Source organism: Ochotona princeps, chromosome 29, assembly GCF_030435755.1.
Source record: "Ochotona princeps isolate mOchPri1 chromosome 29, mOchPri1.hap1, whole genome shotgun sequence".
NCBI classification, from domain to species: Eukaryota; Metazoa; Chordata; class Mammalia; order Lagomorpha; family Ochotonidae; genus Ochotona; species Ochotona princeps.
Window position 1 is genome coordinate 20,703,454 of NC_080860.1, and position 14,771 is coordinate 20,718,224.

General features: G+C 45.2%; 1 protein-coding gene across 1 annotated transcript; it reads right to left on the minus strand.

Moving 5' to 3' along the window:
• Positions 1-4,429: 4,429 nt before the first annotated feature.
• Positions 4,430-11,821, minus strand: LOC101527494 (aurora kinase C-like). Its single transcript, XM_058657016.1, has 3 exons — positions 11,713-11,821; positions 9,924-10,112; positions 4,430-5,546 (listed from the first exon to the last, which is right to left on the minus strand). The coding sequence occupies exons 1-3, from the start codon at positions 11,819-11,821 to the stop codon at positions 4,459-4,461; spliced, it is 1,386 nt and encodes a 461-aa protein (XP_058512999.1). The 3' UTR covers positions 4,430-4,458.
• Between the last annotated feature and the right edge of the window lie 2,950 nt (positions 11,822-14,771).

Sequence of the window (14,771 nt, forward strand, 5' to 3'; positions counted from 1 at the left end):
TAGATTATCTAACAAAAATAAATTGTCCCAATGGTCATAGAAGCAAGGTGTTCATAAATGGGGCGTGTGGGCCACAAAACACAACACCGAGTATGCAGGGAAACAACGGCGCCAGCAAGGGACCAGTACTGATTCTCCCCCTTTCTCATTCAATCCAGCAGCAAACAAAGCAGCACATTAATATTTGCATAATCCACAGAATTTAAAAAATAATGTTGGGCTTTGTGATAGTTGGATCTTCACAAAGGGATCACAGTGTATAATGCTTCGAGAAGTATATAAAGCATCTTTTTCCATATCACTCTCTGATTCAGGTGCCCTTGTGCTTGGACTCACTGGGATGGTGCTTCTGAGGTTGGCTGCTTTGCTGTGCTCATGCGTATCTCTCACCATCATTTTACATTGCTGTAGATCGCAGCTTTTAAGTCAAGTATTTATTCCTATCTTCAGTGTAAGCACAAATCCTATCCATATACACTTGAAAAAAAAAAAAAGGAAGAACCAATGTAGGCAAAAATCATAATGTTTGATTCCTGAAGGCTCTGTGCTGAATATTTCCTGAAGGTTTCCAGAATGCCCCTTGTATTATTCACAGGTGTTTCACACATCACTCCAGATATCAGGAAAACTTGGTCTGTGTGCCCCAGTATATAGAGAGTTAGTACACAGTATTTTCTTTCATTTTGTTTTCAACAAGTTGTGCTTCCCTTTATATTTCACAATCACCTTGATGCATGCTACACTTTTAGCAAGGGAATTATCTTCTATGTGCTATGAACTTTGCCATATCAATGTAGGTATTAAAGGACCAGAACGAAAAACAGCTTCATGGAGTTGGCATGGTGGCATAGAGGATAAAGCCTTTGCAAGCAATGCCGGGATCCCTTATGGGTGCTGGTTCATACCACAGCTGTTCCACTTCCTCCAGTTCTGGCTATTGTGGTCCCCTAGGGAGTCAAGTAGTCTCAGCCTCTCATTTTGTCTTTCTTATTCTGATTTCCAAAAACAAATTCATTCATCTTTGTAAAATAGTTTCACAAAACCAAGACATTAGGGGAAACTGCAGCCATCGTCTCATCAAAATTTGGACTCATCCACTCTCTGGTAGGGCCCAAAGAAGACCGTAAATAGAAATTGCAGATGCCACGCAACTGCAATGGACTCAGTATGGCAGAAAGTCAGGATAGATACTATGAGGGCTAGGTAGGACTTCCAACTGGGTCCAGTCTTGGCGGCACAGTGAGTGGAGGTCCCTGTGTGCTTGGTCCCTGGGGACAGTGAGGGAATCCCAGTGTACCCTGTAGGCAAACAGTCCGTGGTGCAAGACGTGTCTCTATAGAATAACTTCTGGGTATTGTTATCTTGGGGCTGAATTTTTAATATCGCAAATCCTTCATCTAGCAAAGGGGTATACTTAGTTGTTTAACTCCTCAGTTTATACAGGGAATCAAAAACTGGACAACAGGTTGGAATCCAGAAAGTATCTCATAGGTGCTCATGAATACCATTTTTATTGTCGTTCATTCTGAAAGTCATCTAGAGATCTCTTTATGTGTTTATTGGGCAAGGTTGATCAAAAGTACTTTGTTCTCATTTCTGTTCTGGTTTACAGTTGTATGTGTCTGTGTGCGCTGTGCCTGCAGGTGGTGATGACACTTGGCAAAGTATATTCGACTGTAGTGGCTAGTGCTCAGTGCAGGAAACTTGCTTGGAAGTAGAGCTGATAGGACTCAAAGAAGCATTCCAGTATGGGATACCACTTTCACAGGTAGCAGCTTAGCCCACTTTGCCACTATGAGTAGTTCATGGGTTAGTTTCCTGTTGTTCATCTTTAAATTTGTGATCTGTTTCCACTTATTTGTATGTCAGAAAAACAGGGAAACACATATACACGTGTCAAAAAGTCTTCCTTGGGCCTGGCGGCGTGGCCTAGTGGCTAAAGTCCTCGCCTTGACAGCCCCGGGATCCCATATGGGCGCCGGTTCCAATCCCGGCAGCTCCACTTCCCATCCAGCTCCCTGCTTGGGGCCTGGGAAAGCAGCTGAGGACGGCCCAATGCATTGGGACCCTGTACCCGCGTGGGAGACCTGGAAGAGGTTCCTGGTTCCTGGCTTCGGATCGGCACAGCACCGGCCCGTTGCGGCTCACTTGGGGAGTGAATCATCGGACGGAAGATCTTCCTGTCTGTCTCTCCTTCTCTCTGTATATCTGACTTTGTAATAAAATAAATAAAATCTTTTTTTAAAAAAAAGTCTTCCTTCTGCTGATTTGCTCCCCCATATACCTGCAGCAGCTATGGCTAAGTCAAGCTAAAGTCAGAAGTTCACAACTCCATGGCAGTCTCTGAAGTGGGTGATAGAAACCCAGTCTTCGAGCCACTACTGCTACCTCCCAGGTTGTGTAGTAACAGGAAGCTGCAATAGAAAGTAAGGCTAGAACTGGAACACAAACTGGAATCCGGCTTGTGATACTGGTGCAAGTGGCGTTTTGACAACTGTGCCAGGCTTTCACCTCATCCTGAATATGTCCCATGGCACCTGTTACCCTTTTCTTCATTGTCACTTCTGTTTGTGCCAGCCATGAAGACTCTGAAGAATATGCCCTGCCAATGCCTATGGAAGTCATGACTGTGAGCTCTGTAGGAGCTGCACTGAGATCACTTGCTGGGGGCTACACAGCCTCATGCTGCTTCCAGACACACAGCTGCACTTGCAGACTTCAAATGTTCACGTAGCCACACGCAGACGACTCACACCACAAACATGCATGTGAATGCACACTCACACACAAGCCAAACACGCTTTGGATCTGTCGTCTGTCAAGAGGATATCACCGAGAATCCTGTCTGTGCTTTCTCCCCATTAGATGTCTTATTGTCTGCGCAGAATTACCTTAATGGGACTTATATCCTGGGGTGGAATGTTAAGTCATTGCTGCGAAGTTACTATGCCATTGTACAGCTTCAGCTTGCAATGCTACAGCTTCTGGTCAAATGCCAATATACCTGTTCCTGGGAGTCAGAGAGTGACAGCCCAGTTATTTGAATTCCTGTAACTCACTTGGGAGACCCAGATGGAAGTCTTGGTTCCTGGCTTTGGTCTGGCCCAGCCCCAGCTGGTTCAGTCATGAGGGTTGAGGCTGGGGGGTGTGGGGCTGGGATTAAGTGTATGGAAATTCTCTTTTACCTCGTCTCTCCTCTCATTTTCTTTGTCACTCAAACAAATCACAAATCTTGCAAAAAAAAAGTTGCCTTGGGCCCGGCGGCGTGGCCTAGCGGCTAAAGTCCTCGCCTTGAAAGCCCCGGGATCCCATATGGACGCCGGTTCTAATCCTGGCAGCTCCACTTCCTATCCAGCTCCCTGCTTGTGGCCTGGGAAAGCAGTTGAGGACGGCCCAATGCATTGGGACCCTGCGCCCGCGTGGGAGACCTGGAAGAGGTTCCAGGTTCCCGGCTTCGGATCGGTGCGCATCGGTCCGTTGCAGCTCACTTAGGGAGTGAATCATCGGACGGAAGATCTTCCTGTCTGTCTCTCCTCCCCTCTGTATATCTGGCTGTAATAAAATGAATAAATCTTTAAAAAAAAAAGTTGCCTTATTTTTGTTAAGGTCTGATTCCCTTGGCATTGTGGGCAGGATCCTATCAGAGCAAAAAAGGGAAAGTCATAGACTAAGCCAGTCTGTGTCACATCTCCCTGCGCTCCCCCTACAGCTGTGGTCTGGGCAACTTGGATAGTGTAGATCTGACTCATGCTTTTCCTTTCCAAGGCGGTTTCCTTCCCCTTCCCCCAGCAAAATCTTATAGAGCTCTGCCTTTGTACTAGCAGCCATGCTGACAGAGTTGTTGGTGAACTCGGGCTTGCAACCTCCTAGGAACAGAGTCCTTCAGAGCCTAAAGTCCCTGGGGTCCATATCAAATGGATCTTCTCTATGCCTAAACTTCTCCTTCCCCTGAAGGAGGCAGAAAAACGTCAACATAGAGCCCAGTCCTCCACTGTGTCCAGGGCAGCTAGCATGGCAAGTTGGTGCTTGTAGGGAAGAAACGCATGGGGAGCTTACAGACAGACCCAACGTGAGGAGCTGGAGGCAGACCAGTTCTCTGGCATATTTTGTGCTCCTGTTTTAGTTTCTCGTGAGACCCACAAGCCAGAAGAAACCGTTCCCTAAAAATTGTCCACGAAATCAACAAAAGCAGGACTTGAAAAGTTGTCACAAAAGGAGCTATGTATTTATCTAATAGCTAAATATGTCTACGGAGTACCTACATCAGAACCCTTATCTCCAGCCCACCTTAGGCTCTTTAGGTTAAATATTAGTAAAGTCCATGTCTTTTTTTTGGTACTAAATAATTCAACTTTTATTTGATGAATTAATATCTTGCATCTTAAAAAGGAAACAACAACAACAACAAACTTACATGAGCCAGTAGAACAAAAGCAAAGGCAGAGAGAGTTCACAAAGTCAGCTGGCAGAAGGAGGCAGAACCCTCCGGGAGTGGGCCTGGATCCAGGGGTGCCTCAGGATCTGGGACAGGGGCAGCCGCTCCGAAGGCTGGTATCTGAGAAGCCTGGAGACCAAGTCCCGTGCCCCCAGAGGCATGGCTGGAGGGAACTTCACGTCCACCTTGAGGATGCGGTTGTAGGTCTCACTGTGAGAGGCACTCTCGAAGGGTGGGTTTCCCACCAGCAGCTCATAGCAGAGCACGCCAATGCACCACAGATCCACTTTCTCGTCATACGTTCGCCCCTCAATCATTTCCGGGGGCAGGTAGTCCAGAGTGCCGCACATCGTCTTCCTCCTCAAAGAGACGGTGTGCACAGACCAGCCAAAGTCTGCAATCTTAATCTCACCCCTGAACCCCAGCAGCAGATTCTCTGGTTTAATATCCCTGTGAATCACCTTCCTGTCATGGCAGTAGGTCAGGGCATCAGCTAACTCCTCCATTATCGTGGCTGTGCGCTGCTCGTCCAACGTGTGGCATTTCTGCAGCTCTTTGTAGAGCTCACCCCGCGGAGCATACTCCAGGACCAGGTATATCCGCCGAGAATCATGGAAATAGTTGTACAGACGTAGGACGTTGGGGTGCTGGAGGTGGGTCTGGATCTCGATCTCCCTGCGCAGCTGGTGCTCCAGGCCCTCCTTTTCGATCTGCGACTTGAAGAGGACCTTCAGGGCCACGATGAAACGGCTTTCCTTGAGCCGAGCCAGGTACACACTGCCGAACTTGCCCTTGCCCAGGGGACGCCCGATCTCGAAGTCCCCAATGGTGAGGCGCCGCACGCTCGGGATGCCGGGCTGCAGGGCCACCGCCGCGGCCTCGGAACTGCCCGGCCGCATCACAGCTGCCGGGGACTCCTGGGGAAAAGACATGACGGCCTCGGCGGCTTCCGGGAACTCCTGCGGGGAGGACTGAGGACGGCGGCTTCCGGGAACTCCTGCGGGGAGGACTGAGGACGGCGGCTTCCGGGAACTCCTGCGGGGAGGACTGAGGGCGGGCGGCTTCCGGGAACTCCTGCGGGGAGGACTGAGGACGGGCGGCTTCCGGGTAACTGCTGAGGGGAGGACTGAGGGCGGGCGGCTTCCGGGAACTCCTGTGCGCCTGGGCTGGGCAGATAGTTCCTACTTCCTGTGGGCTAGAACTATGGATAGCAGGCGGGGCCACGGCCAATAGAAACGATGGGAAGGCGAGTTTTGGGCCCAGGGCGGAAGGAGCAAGCCGGCAGGGCCGGGGACCGAACCCTCGGCGACGGAAAGCCATGTGCACGGGCCTCAGGGAGTGGAAGGTGACTTGCCAGCGGTGACACGCGGCTTCTAAAATCCATGTCTAAATGCATTGAGTACGTTGAGATTATAGTCTTCCTATGTGTTTGGTGTAAAATGCCATTTTTGAATTTTCAATTTTATTTATCTGAGAAGTGAAGATGTGGACATTGGCATTGTTCTGCATTTCTTGCTTTTCATTTAATTGCGATCATTAGAAAATACTGGAGTTCTGCAAATCCAGCCATTTGCCTCCTCTGGCACTTGTGCTCTTCTTGATGAATCACGGGTCTTCTAGAAACTGCACAACCCCCAAGGTACATGAGGCTCATGAACTTCACCCTCCTTGGCTTGTGACATGTACACACACACACTCACTCATATTCATAGCTGAGAAGTAGTCCGAAAGTCTTCCAAAGCAAACTTTTCCTGTAACACTTAACCTGCCCATGATAGATTCATCTCTGGGAAAACAGCACAACCACAGGCCTTCAGTTCCCAGGCCTTGCACTCCATCGAGCAGCAGTGCGGTGAAGACAACATTAACAGCCAGGGGTGAAGAAGAGACCAGCTGTTAGCCCTCTGCCTTGCCAGATTGCCTTGTGCTCTACACATGCCTAAGTCAACAACACACTCCCAACCCGGTGCCCACGGCTCTTCACCCTGCGAGTGACATGCCTGGGTCTCCCTCACCTTGCGCCCTGGGCATCATGCAGACAAAACCTTACCACATCCACAGCTACCCTAGCAGGGCCCCGAACCATTGCAATTCAGCCTCTCTTGGCCCACATACAATCTATTACACCAATTTCTGTTATATAGAGGTTACCCATTCTTAGCCTGAATTTCGACTCTGTCACTTCTTCTATATATATAAGTACATCACAAAATTGACAGAAAATTGGAATTTAAATGCAATTATTTTGATGAAACATTTTTTGAAACTCATGAATAATATTCACTTTTCTGTTTTGAGATACTTTGCATAGTAAGCTTCCTCTTGAGTTCTATTTTTTTTTTCCTAATAAACGTTTGAAGTGTCTCTTATACATTCTTCCATATTGTTCAGTTCTGTCCTGGTTTTTATCTTGGAAACTGCATTTCTCTCTCATTGGTTCTCACCCCTGAGCCTCAATTCTTTGAGTTTCGGAACATGGCTCAGCAATTTTGTTCAATTTTGCTGCCTGTGGTGCCAGTTCAGAATTGTGTTGTGTCAGACGCTCCTTCAGTGATGTCCCCAGGGTCACACAGCTTCGTGAAGCTAAGCGAATGCCCAGAGCATGGTCATCAAAAGGCAGCGAGGCAGGCGAGCCCCGTCATGGGTAAGTGACTGCACAAGACATTGTCTCCTACAGGCAGACAGGCAGGTGAACCCCGTGGTGGACCCCCTGATGCCTATGTGTTTTCTCAACTGAGAGAAAGTGACTCTTTCAGAATCTCAGAACACAATTTTACATATACTTTTAAAAGATTTACTTATTTTTATTGCAAAATCAGATAGAGAGGAGAAGAGACAGAGAGGAAGATCTTCCGTCCAATGATTCACTCCCCAACTGGCCACAACGGCCAGAGCCTCTTCCAGGTCTCCCACACTGGTGCAGGGTCCCAAGGCTTTGGCCTATCTTCCACTGCTTTCCCAGGCCACAAGCAGGGAGCTGGGTGGGAAGCAGAGCTGCTGGGATTAGAGCCAGCACCCATATGGGATTCAGAAGAGTTCAAGTTGAGATCTTTAGCTACTAGGCCACTGCGCCGGGTCCTACATATATTTCTTAAAGATTTATTTATTTTTGCTGGAAAGTCGGCCTATACAAAATTGTACCACACAGTTCAAAATTCAAAATTAAAATAGATTAAAAAAAAACCTTCCATCTGCTCATGCACTCCCCAGGTGGCCACAACGGCCAGAGCTGAACTTTTCTGAATTTAGCAACCAGGAACTTCTTCCAGGTCAGGCTTTTGGTTATCCTGGACTGATTTCTCAGGTCACAAGGAGGGAACTTGTGGGACCCCAGAGGTGCAAGATGAGGATTTTAGCCACCAGGTAACTGCGCTAGGCACAATTTTACATATTTTAACATGTAGCTTGGGAAAGTTCAAGATCTTCCACTGCCAATGAAAGAGCTAGAATTGAAAATAATATTCAGGTAGTGGCAAAAAATTGTGAGATCTGTTCTGGAAAAAGCCAGCTGCTAATTCTGTTGGAAAATTGAAGAAATAGAAATCTGTCCAGGAGTAGAGGTAAAGCGGCCTTGTTTGGGTTCTAAGTAGTAGGCATGTCAATCTCAAATATGATGTATCTCTCATGCTTCTTCTCTGTCATTATGACTACAAAGTGACTTAATTTTTTTTTTTTTTTTTTTTTTTTTTTTTAGAAAGTCAGACTTACAAAGAGAAGCAGAGTCAGAGAGGAAGATCTTTTGTCTGCCAATTCACTCACTCCCCAAGTGTCTGCAATGGCTGGAATTGAGCTGATGGAAAGCCAGCATCCAGGAGCTTCTTCCCGGTCTCCCACGTGGGCACAGGCTTTGGGCCGTCCTCGACTGCTTTTCCAGACCCAATGCAGGGAGCTGGATGGGGAGTGGAGCAGTTGGAACACGAACTGGTGCCCATATGGGAACCTGGCACATGCAAGGCAAGGACATTTTATTTTATTTTTTTTTACACTTGTGAAAAATAAGGGGGGGCTGGCACAATAGTCGAGTGGCTAAATCCCCGCCTTGCATGCTCCAGCATCCCTCATGTGTGCTAGTTCATATCCCGGCTGCTCTACTTCTGTTCCAGCTCTCTACTTATGGCCTGGGAAAGCAACAGAGGATGTCCTAAGGCCTTGGGACCCTGCACGCACGTGGGAAACCTGTACTAAGCTGCTGTTCCTGGCTTCTGATCAGCTCAGCTCCGGCCATTGTGGCCACATGGGGAATGAATCAGTGGACGGATGGAAGATCTTTCTGTATCTCCTTCTTTCTGTAAATCTGACTTTCTAATAAAAAGCAAATAAAATAAATCTTTTTTGAAAAAGAAAATAAGGGCCCAGTGCGGTAGCCTGCCAGCCGAAGACCTCATCTCGTGTGCGTCAGGATCAATTTGGATGCCAGTTCATGTAACAGATGCTCCGCTTCCCATCCAGCTCCCTGCTGTGCCCTGGGAAAGCAGGAGAGGATGGCCCAAGGTCTTGGGACCCTGCACCTAAGAGGGAGACCTGGAAGAGGCTCCTGGTTCCTGACTCCTGGCTTTGGGTCAACTCAGCTCCCAACGCTGTGGTCACTTGGGGAGTGAAACAGCAGCAGATAGAAGATTTTCCTCTCTGTCTCTCCTCTTCTCTGCATATCTAACTTTCCAATTAAAATAACTAAATCTTAAAAAAAAGAAAAGAAAGAAAAAAAAATAAGGAAAACACTGAGAGGGTTTAACTCCCTAAAGAAACTGTCCTAAGAAGCCCTTTGCCAAGGACTTTTTTTTTTTTTAAAGATTTATTCATTTTATTATAGCCAGATATACACAGAGGAGGAGAGACAGACAGGAACATTTTCCATCCAATGATTCACTCCCCAAGTGAGTCGCAACGGGCCGGTGCGCGCCGATCCGAAGCCAGGAACCAGGAACCTCTTCTGGGTCTCCCACGCGGGTGCAGTGTCCCAATGCATTGGGCCGTCCTCGACTGCCTTCCCAGGCCACAGGCAGGGAGCTGGATGGGAAGTGGAGCTGCTGGGATCAGAACCGGCGCCCGTATGGGATCCCGGGGCTGTCAAGGCGAGGACTTTAGCCGCTAGGCCACGCCGCCGGGCCCGCCAAGGACTTTTATAGAGTGGGTTAGGGGTGTGCCCAGGATGTTGTAATGGGGGGTTAGAAAACTCCTTTCTATTCAAATCACCCATGCCTCCATGCATTGTGTGGTTAAAATCTCGGACTCACCCTGGTCCCTGCAGCTTTCCTTGTCCGGGATCATCAGGTCCTTAGTACAATGCTGCAGTATAAACCTTTCTGGAATGTCTTCTGAGAAACCAACTCTGGTTAGACACGGAAATGAGCAAGCATACAGAGCATATTAATCTCAATTAAGGGGGCTATTCTCCAAGAAGAACCTTAATTTACACATTCCTGAGAGGGGAACATGAAACTGAGAGAGGCAAGGCTGATAAACTGGAAGCTGAAATGGGTGAATTTACAGTTGTAATTGTAGTTGTCAACATGTTCTCTATCAGAAATGTAGCTATTCAGGAGAACACTGTGGAATTCATAGCCATCATCCATCACCTGGCTATAATTGACACCTGTGGACGGCTCCTTCAAGAGCAGCGAACGGATCATCTCTTCAAGCTCACAGGCAGCGGTAGCTGAAATAGCCAAATCCTTGGCTTAAGACAAATTGAACAAATTTAAAATCACATGATGTAAGCTCTCAGAACAAAATGGAATCAAACTAGACATCAGTAACAGAAAGAACCCTCCCCCGAACACTTAGAGATTAAATAGGAAACTTCTAGGTAGCATGAGGCTCCAAGCAGAAATCTCAAAAGAAATGGGAAAATGGTATAAACCAAAGTGGAAACAAAGCTTATCAGAATTTATGGAATTTGGGAAAGGCAGTGCTCAAAGATAAATGTATGTCACGGGATATATGCATTCTTTTAAGTAACTGTTCTTAGTTCTTTCATTTATATGATTTTCCATGATAAGCTTTTATAGATATAAGAATTCCTCTCTCTGCCTTTCCTCTCTCCCGCTCCATTCTCCCTATGCTGCAACTCTTTCGCTCCACATTGCTACAATAATACAATCCTTTGGCAACAGTCACAAGCCCAACATTCTGCTGTTTAAATGCACCATGGCATGGTAGGTGTAGACAATGGTAGAAACTCTGAGTATCCTATTGTCAAGGTATATTTACCAGTTTCATCAGCAGCCCTTCTTTTATTTTATTTTTTTTGCAGAGGTCTTATATTTCCTCAATAAAATTTGGTTTGAATTCATATCGAGTTTTTTTTATTAATTATTTTGCATTATGTGACAGTTTCATAGGCTCTGGGAATCCCCCCACCCCTCCCCCCTGGTGGATTCGTCCACGTTGATGCAGTATTACAGTTCAAATTCAATCAAGATTCTTTCCTTGCAAATGTATACCAAGCATAGAGTCCAGCTACTTATTGTCCAGATTGGGTTGAACAGTTTCTTGGGGAGACCATTTCTGGTCCAAAGTTAGAGCTGGTAGAATATCATCCCAGTCAATGAAGAGTCCCAATATAACATCAACAGCAATTTGCAACATTATGGAATTGACATGGTTTTGAGTAACCAGTATGTTTAAAAAAGCATCAAGTTCTTAACCACAACCTCTGATTAGCTCATTGACACAGTTTAATTTTAGTTTATATACAGGACCGGCTGCTATATACCTTAAAATGAGCAGCCCTTTTATCCGGGAGTAGAGATGCATACTGCTTCTAGGATACCCTGAAACTAAGCAACTTTTCTACTCTGCCTTTTGTGAGTTGAGTAACCTATCTAGTGAGTAATTCCAGCTGAATGTCTTTCATGGGTGAACAGAGGGTCATCCGAGAGATTTTATTCAATAAAAACACACACACACTTTTTACATGTTATGTCCAATAGGCACTACTGACATTGTATTTTCTTGGTACCTTTTATTAGGTTACTTTTTGGTGCATTAACTAACAAATTAGCTCAAGGTTGGTGGCTCAAAGTAACACAAATTAGTTCTCTATAGTTCTGGAAGCCGAAAGTCCAAACTCAGTTGCAATAGCCCAATGTCAACTGTTGGCTCCACCTGAAGACTCTAGAAACAAATCGTTCCCTCCTTTTCTAGCCTCTGAAGCCATATGCATTCCTTGATTTGTGATTCGTGCCCATGTCACTCCAGTGTCTTACTTTTGCTCTAATATCTCCTGCTTTCTTGTCTGTGGTGAAATTTCCCTCTGCCTCTCCTTGGTAAGGTACCTTTAGCTACCTGCCAGATGAACCATAACCATTTGAGTAGGACAAATTTCTTATTGTATTCATACCTGTCAAATCCCTTGCCGTAGAAGACAACATTCACGATTCCCATGTTTTCCTCTTTCTAGCCTTACAAGGCCACTATTTAGCCTGCTATATAGAGTATTTTCTGTACATCAATTTGTGGATTAGAAAGTACATTTTTTATAGTGTTAAGTATGCAATATTAAAAATAATAAATAGCTTAATTCTAGTGTCAGGTCTACCATTTAATAACCTCTTTAACTTGGACTATTCTTAAGTTCCAGGTGTTGTTTATCCAGACTAATTTTATCCCGTATGCACACACCATAATCTCTGATGCTGGTTGCTAAGGGTCTTGAACCCGTCTGGGGTTCTTGTTTTTCTTTCTAAAAGAAGGTTGAGTTACTGTTAGGTAAATGTCTTGCACACTGCAAGATAGTGAGCTAAAGAGAACAGTCAAGTGTAGTCTTGATTCAAGACCATCCAAAGTGAATGTGACTGATTAGGACAGAAATGGGATGATGGATTGCCCTGCATTTGACTGTTATGACAGTTGAAAAAATGAAATCAGCTCCTCAATGGTCAATTACCAGAGGAGCACACAAACAGAGGCAGAGAGGGAGCCAAAGATTCAATTTGCTTGAGCTCCACGGTCTGGTTTTCATTATACTCAGTCTAATTTATTTGGGGCCTTGGGCTTGAGTACTTGGTCCTTTCTGATTTTCATGCACAAATGACATTTCCCGAGTTCCCACTTCATCCTCTGTCCTGTGTCAGCTCCTAATGGGCTCTGCTCTGCCTAAGTGCAGCCTAGGGGCATGGCATGGGCTGCCGAGTGCATTCAGTTAGGTTAATTCCCATAAAGTAATTCTCACAAGTAATTACCCAAGCAAGAAATGCCAGCACCTACCACTAATGGTAACCACCAGTGCTTGAAAATCAGCAGCTTTGGACATCAGTTTCTAGCCAAATATGAGCTGGAATGCCAGCCTCTTGCCTTCTCATAAAACCACCCTGTATGGGCAATGGGACTTGGGTGAAATAAGTAGAGAAAATGCCACCTTGGGATATTACCTTTTTCTTTTGCTGTACAAACAGCAAAGACAGTTTCTTTCAGCTCCTTCTGGCCTTTTTAGTGACAGAGAACACGCCAGGACAGTCTGTTTTGTCATGATAGGTTAAAAGCAATCACCATTGGCCAGCTAACCTCATCAAAACTTTTAGAAAGTCTACATGATTAAAGTCCAGGATGGAACAGGCTCCATGATCAATTTGTCAGCTATGTTTGGGTTGGATGTATTTTAATAGGATGAAAAATATCAGAGATAAAATACACAGTCTATTGAAAAACATATTTTAAAATATGCCAGTTTTTACATCTCAAAATGGAATTCAGAAAGAAAAAAACAGTACATAAGATCCTATGGATATGTCAAAGTTTGAAATCAGGAATTCTGAAGATGCATGTATTTATTTGAAAGTCGAAGTTGGAGAGGCTATAGAAGAGACAGAGATGGAGAGAGAGAGAGAGAAAGAGAGAGACAGAGAGAGAGCTTCTATCTACTCAAATGGCTGCAGCAGCCAAGGCTGAACAAGGGTGGAGTCCACCTCCTCATTTAGGTATGTGGCATGGCTCTAAACTGTTTGAGCCATCTTCTGCTGCTTTTCCTGGCCAGTAGCAGGGAGCTGGTACGGAAGTTCAGCAGCCCAGAGGAGACTCGGCACATAACTGGCTCTATCAAAATGCTGGCCCAGAAAGTAGATCTGTTAACACAGGGAATCTGCCATCCAAGCAGGTGCTGGACCTCTGAGCAGAAACACGTGGCGCTTACACTGGGTCTCTGGTTCTCGTGGGTTGCTCTCTTGCCCACCCCACCCCAAAACAATTGAATCACAACCTAGTCAAAACGTTTGCAGTGTTTAAGGTGGTTGCCTCACAAAAGCCCAATGTTCTGTTAGAAAGGAACAAGAATTCCAGAGAGGTTTGAGACCATGGACAACCAGGATCAGAGGGTGTGTATGTGTGTGTGTGATCAGATACAATGAAAGACTCTGGATAAGGAGCACCAGCATAACATGAAATGTATTAGCTTTACAATCTGTCATATTTTCTTACAGGTTTGTTATGTGAATCTTGGCATTTACTCTAACATCATTTTTTGGATCAATATAACAGAACAAGATGATCTGAATCAATCAAATGGACAGTAAGAGAATACAGACAGCTGAGTTTCTTCCCAAGTATGGCAGAGCTATTTATGTCTCCATCTGACCTGTTAGGCCTTGTCCTCTTATATCCAAAGATATATCTACACCAAACAGCAGTCTCTTACCCATTCCCCTGCTTCCCATCAAAATATGATCTTAGAAAATATTTTACTTAGCAACTTAATATAAAATCCAATTTGAGTTGATTATAAGAAGCTCATTGACTTGTTTCTTAAGCCGTCCATTTTTTGACTATCTTGCTGAAGAATCTAATCACCTTATTCAGTTGAAATATATGGTCTTTTTTTTATTAATTATTTTGCATTATGTGACAGTTTCATAGGCTCTGGGAATCCCCCCACCCCTCCACATGCCCCTCCCCCCTGGTGGATTCCTCCACCTTGATGCAGTATTACAGTTCAAATTCAATCAAGATTCTTTCCTTGCAAACGTATACCAAGCATAGAGTCCAGCTACTTATTGTCCAGATGGGTTGAACAGTTTCTTGGGGAGACCATTTCTGGTCCGAAGTTAGAGCTGGTAGAATATCATCCCAGTCAATTAAGAGTCCCAATATAACATCAACAACAATTTGCAACATTACGGAATTGACATGGTTTTGAGTAACCAGTATGTTAAAAAAAACAAAAAGCATCAAGTTCTTAACCACAACCTCTGATTAGCTCATTGACACAGTTGAAATATATAGTCTTAAAACTTCCATGTATTTATTGCTCTATGGTAACCGTGATAAACTGCTTCAGCCATTGCTCCTTGTGTGTGTGTGTCTGTGTGCAAAGTATGTATGATTTCAAAAATGTTTTATGAAA

Excerpts from the sequence above, each read along its gene's own strand:
- LOC101527494 (XM_058657016.1), bottom strand. The coding sequence starts at position 11,821 with ATGGGAATCGTGAATGTTGTCTTCTACGGCAAGGGATTTGACAGGTAT. Across the intron at positions 10,113-11,712 it reads CATCTGGCAGGTAGCTAAAG|CCAAGGATTTGGCTATTTCA; the intron begins GTACCTTACCAA and ends ATTTGTCTTAAG. Across the intron at positions 5,547-9,923 it reads TGACAACTACAATTACAACT|TTACCCGGAAGCCGCCCGTC; the intron begins GTAAATTCACCC and ends TCCCCTCAGCAG.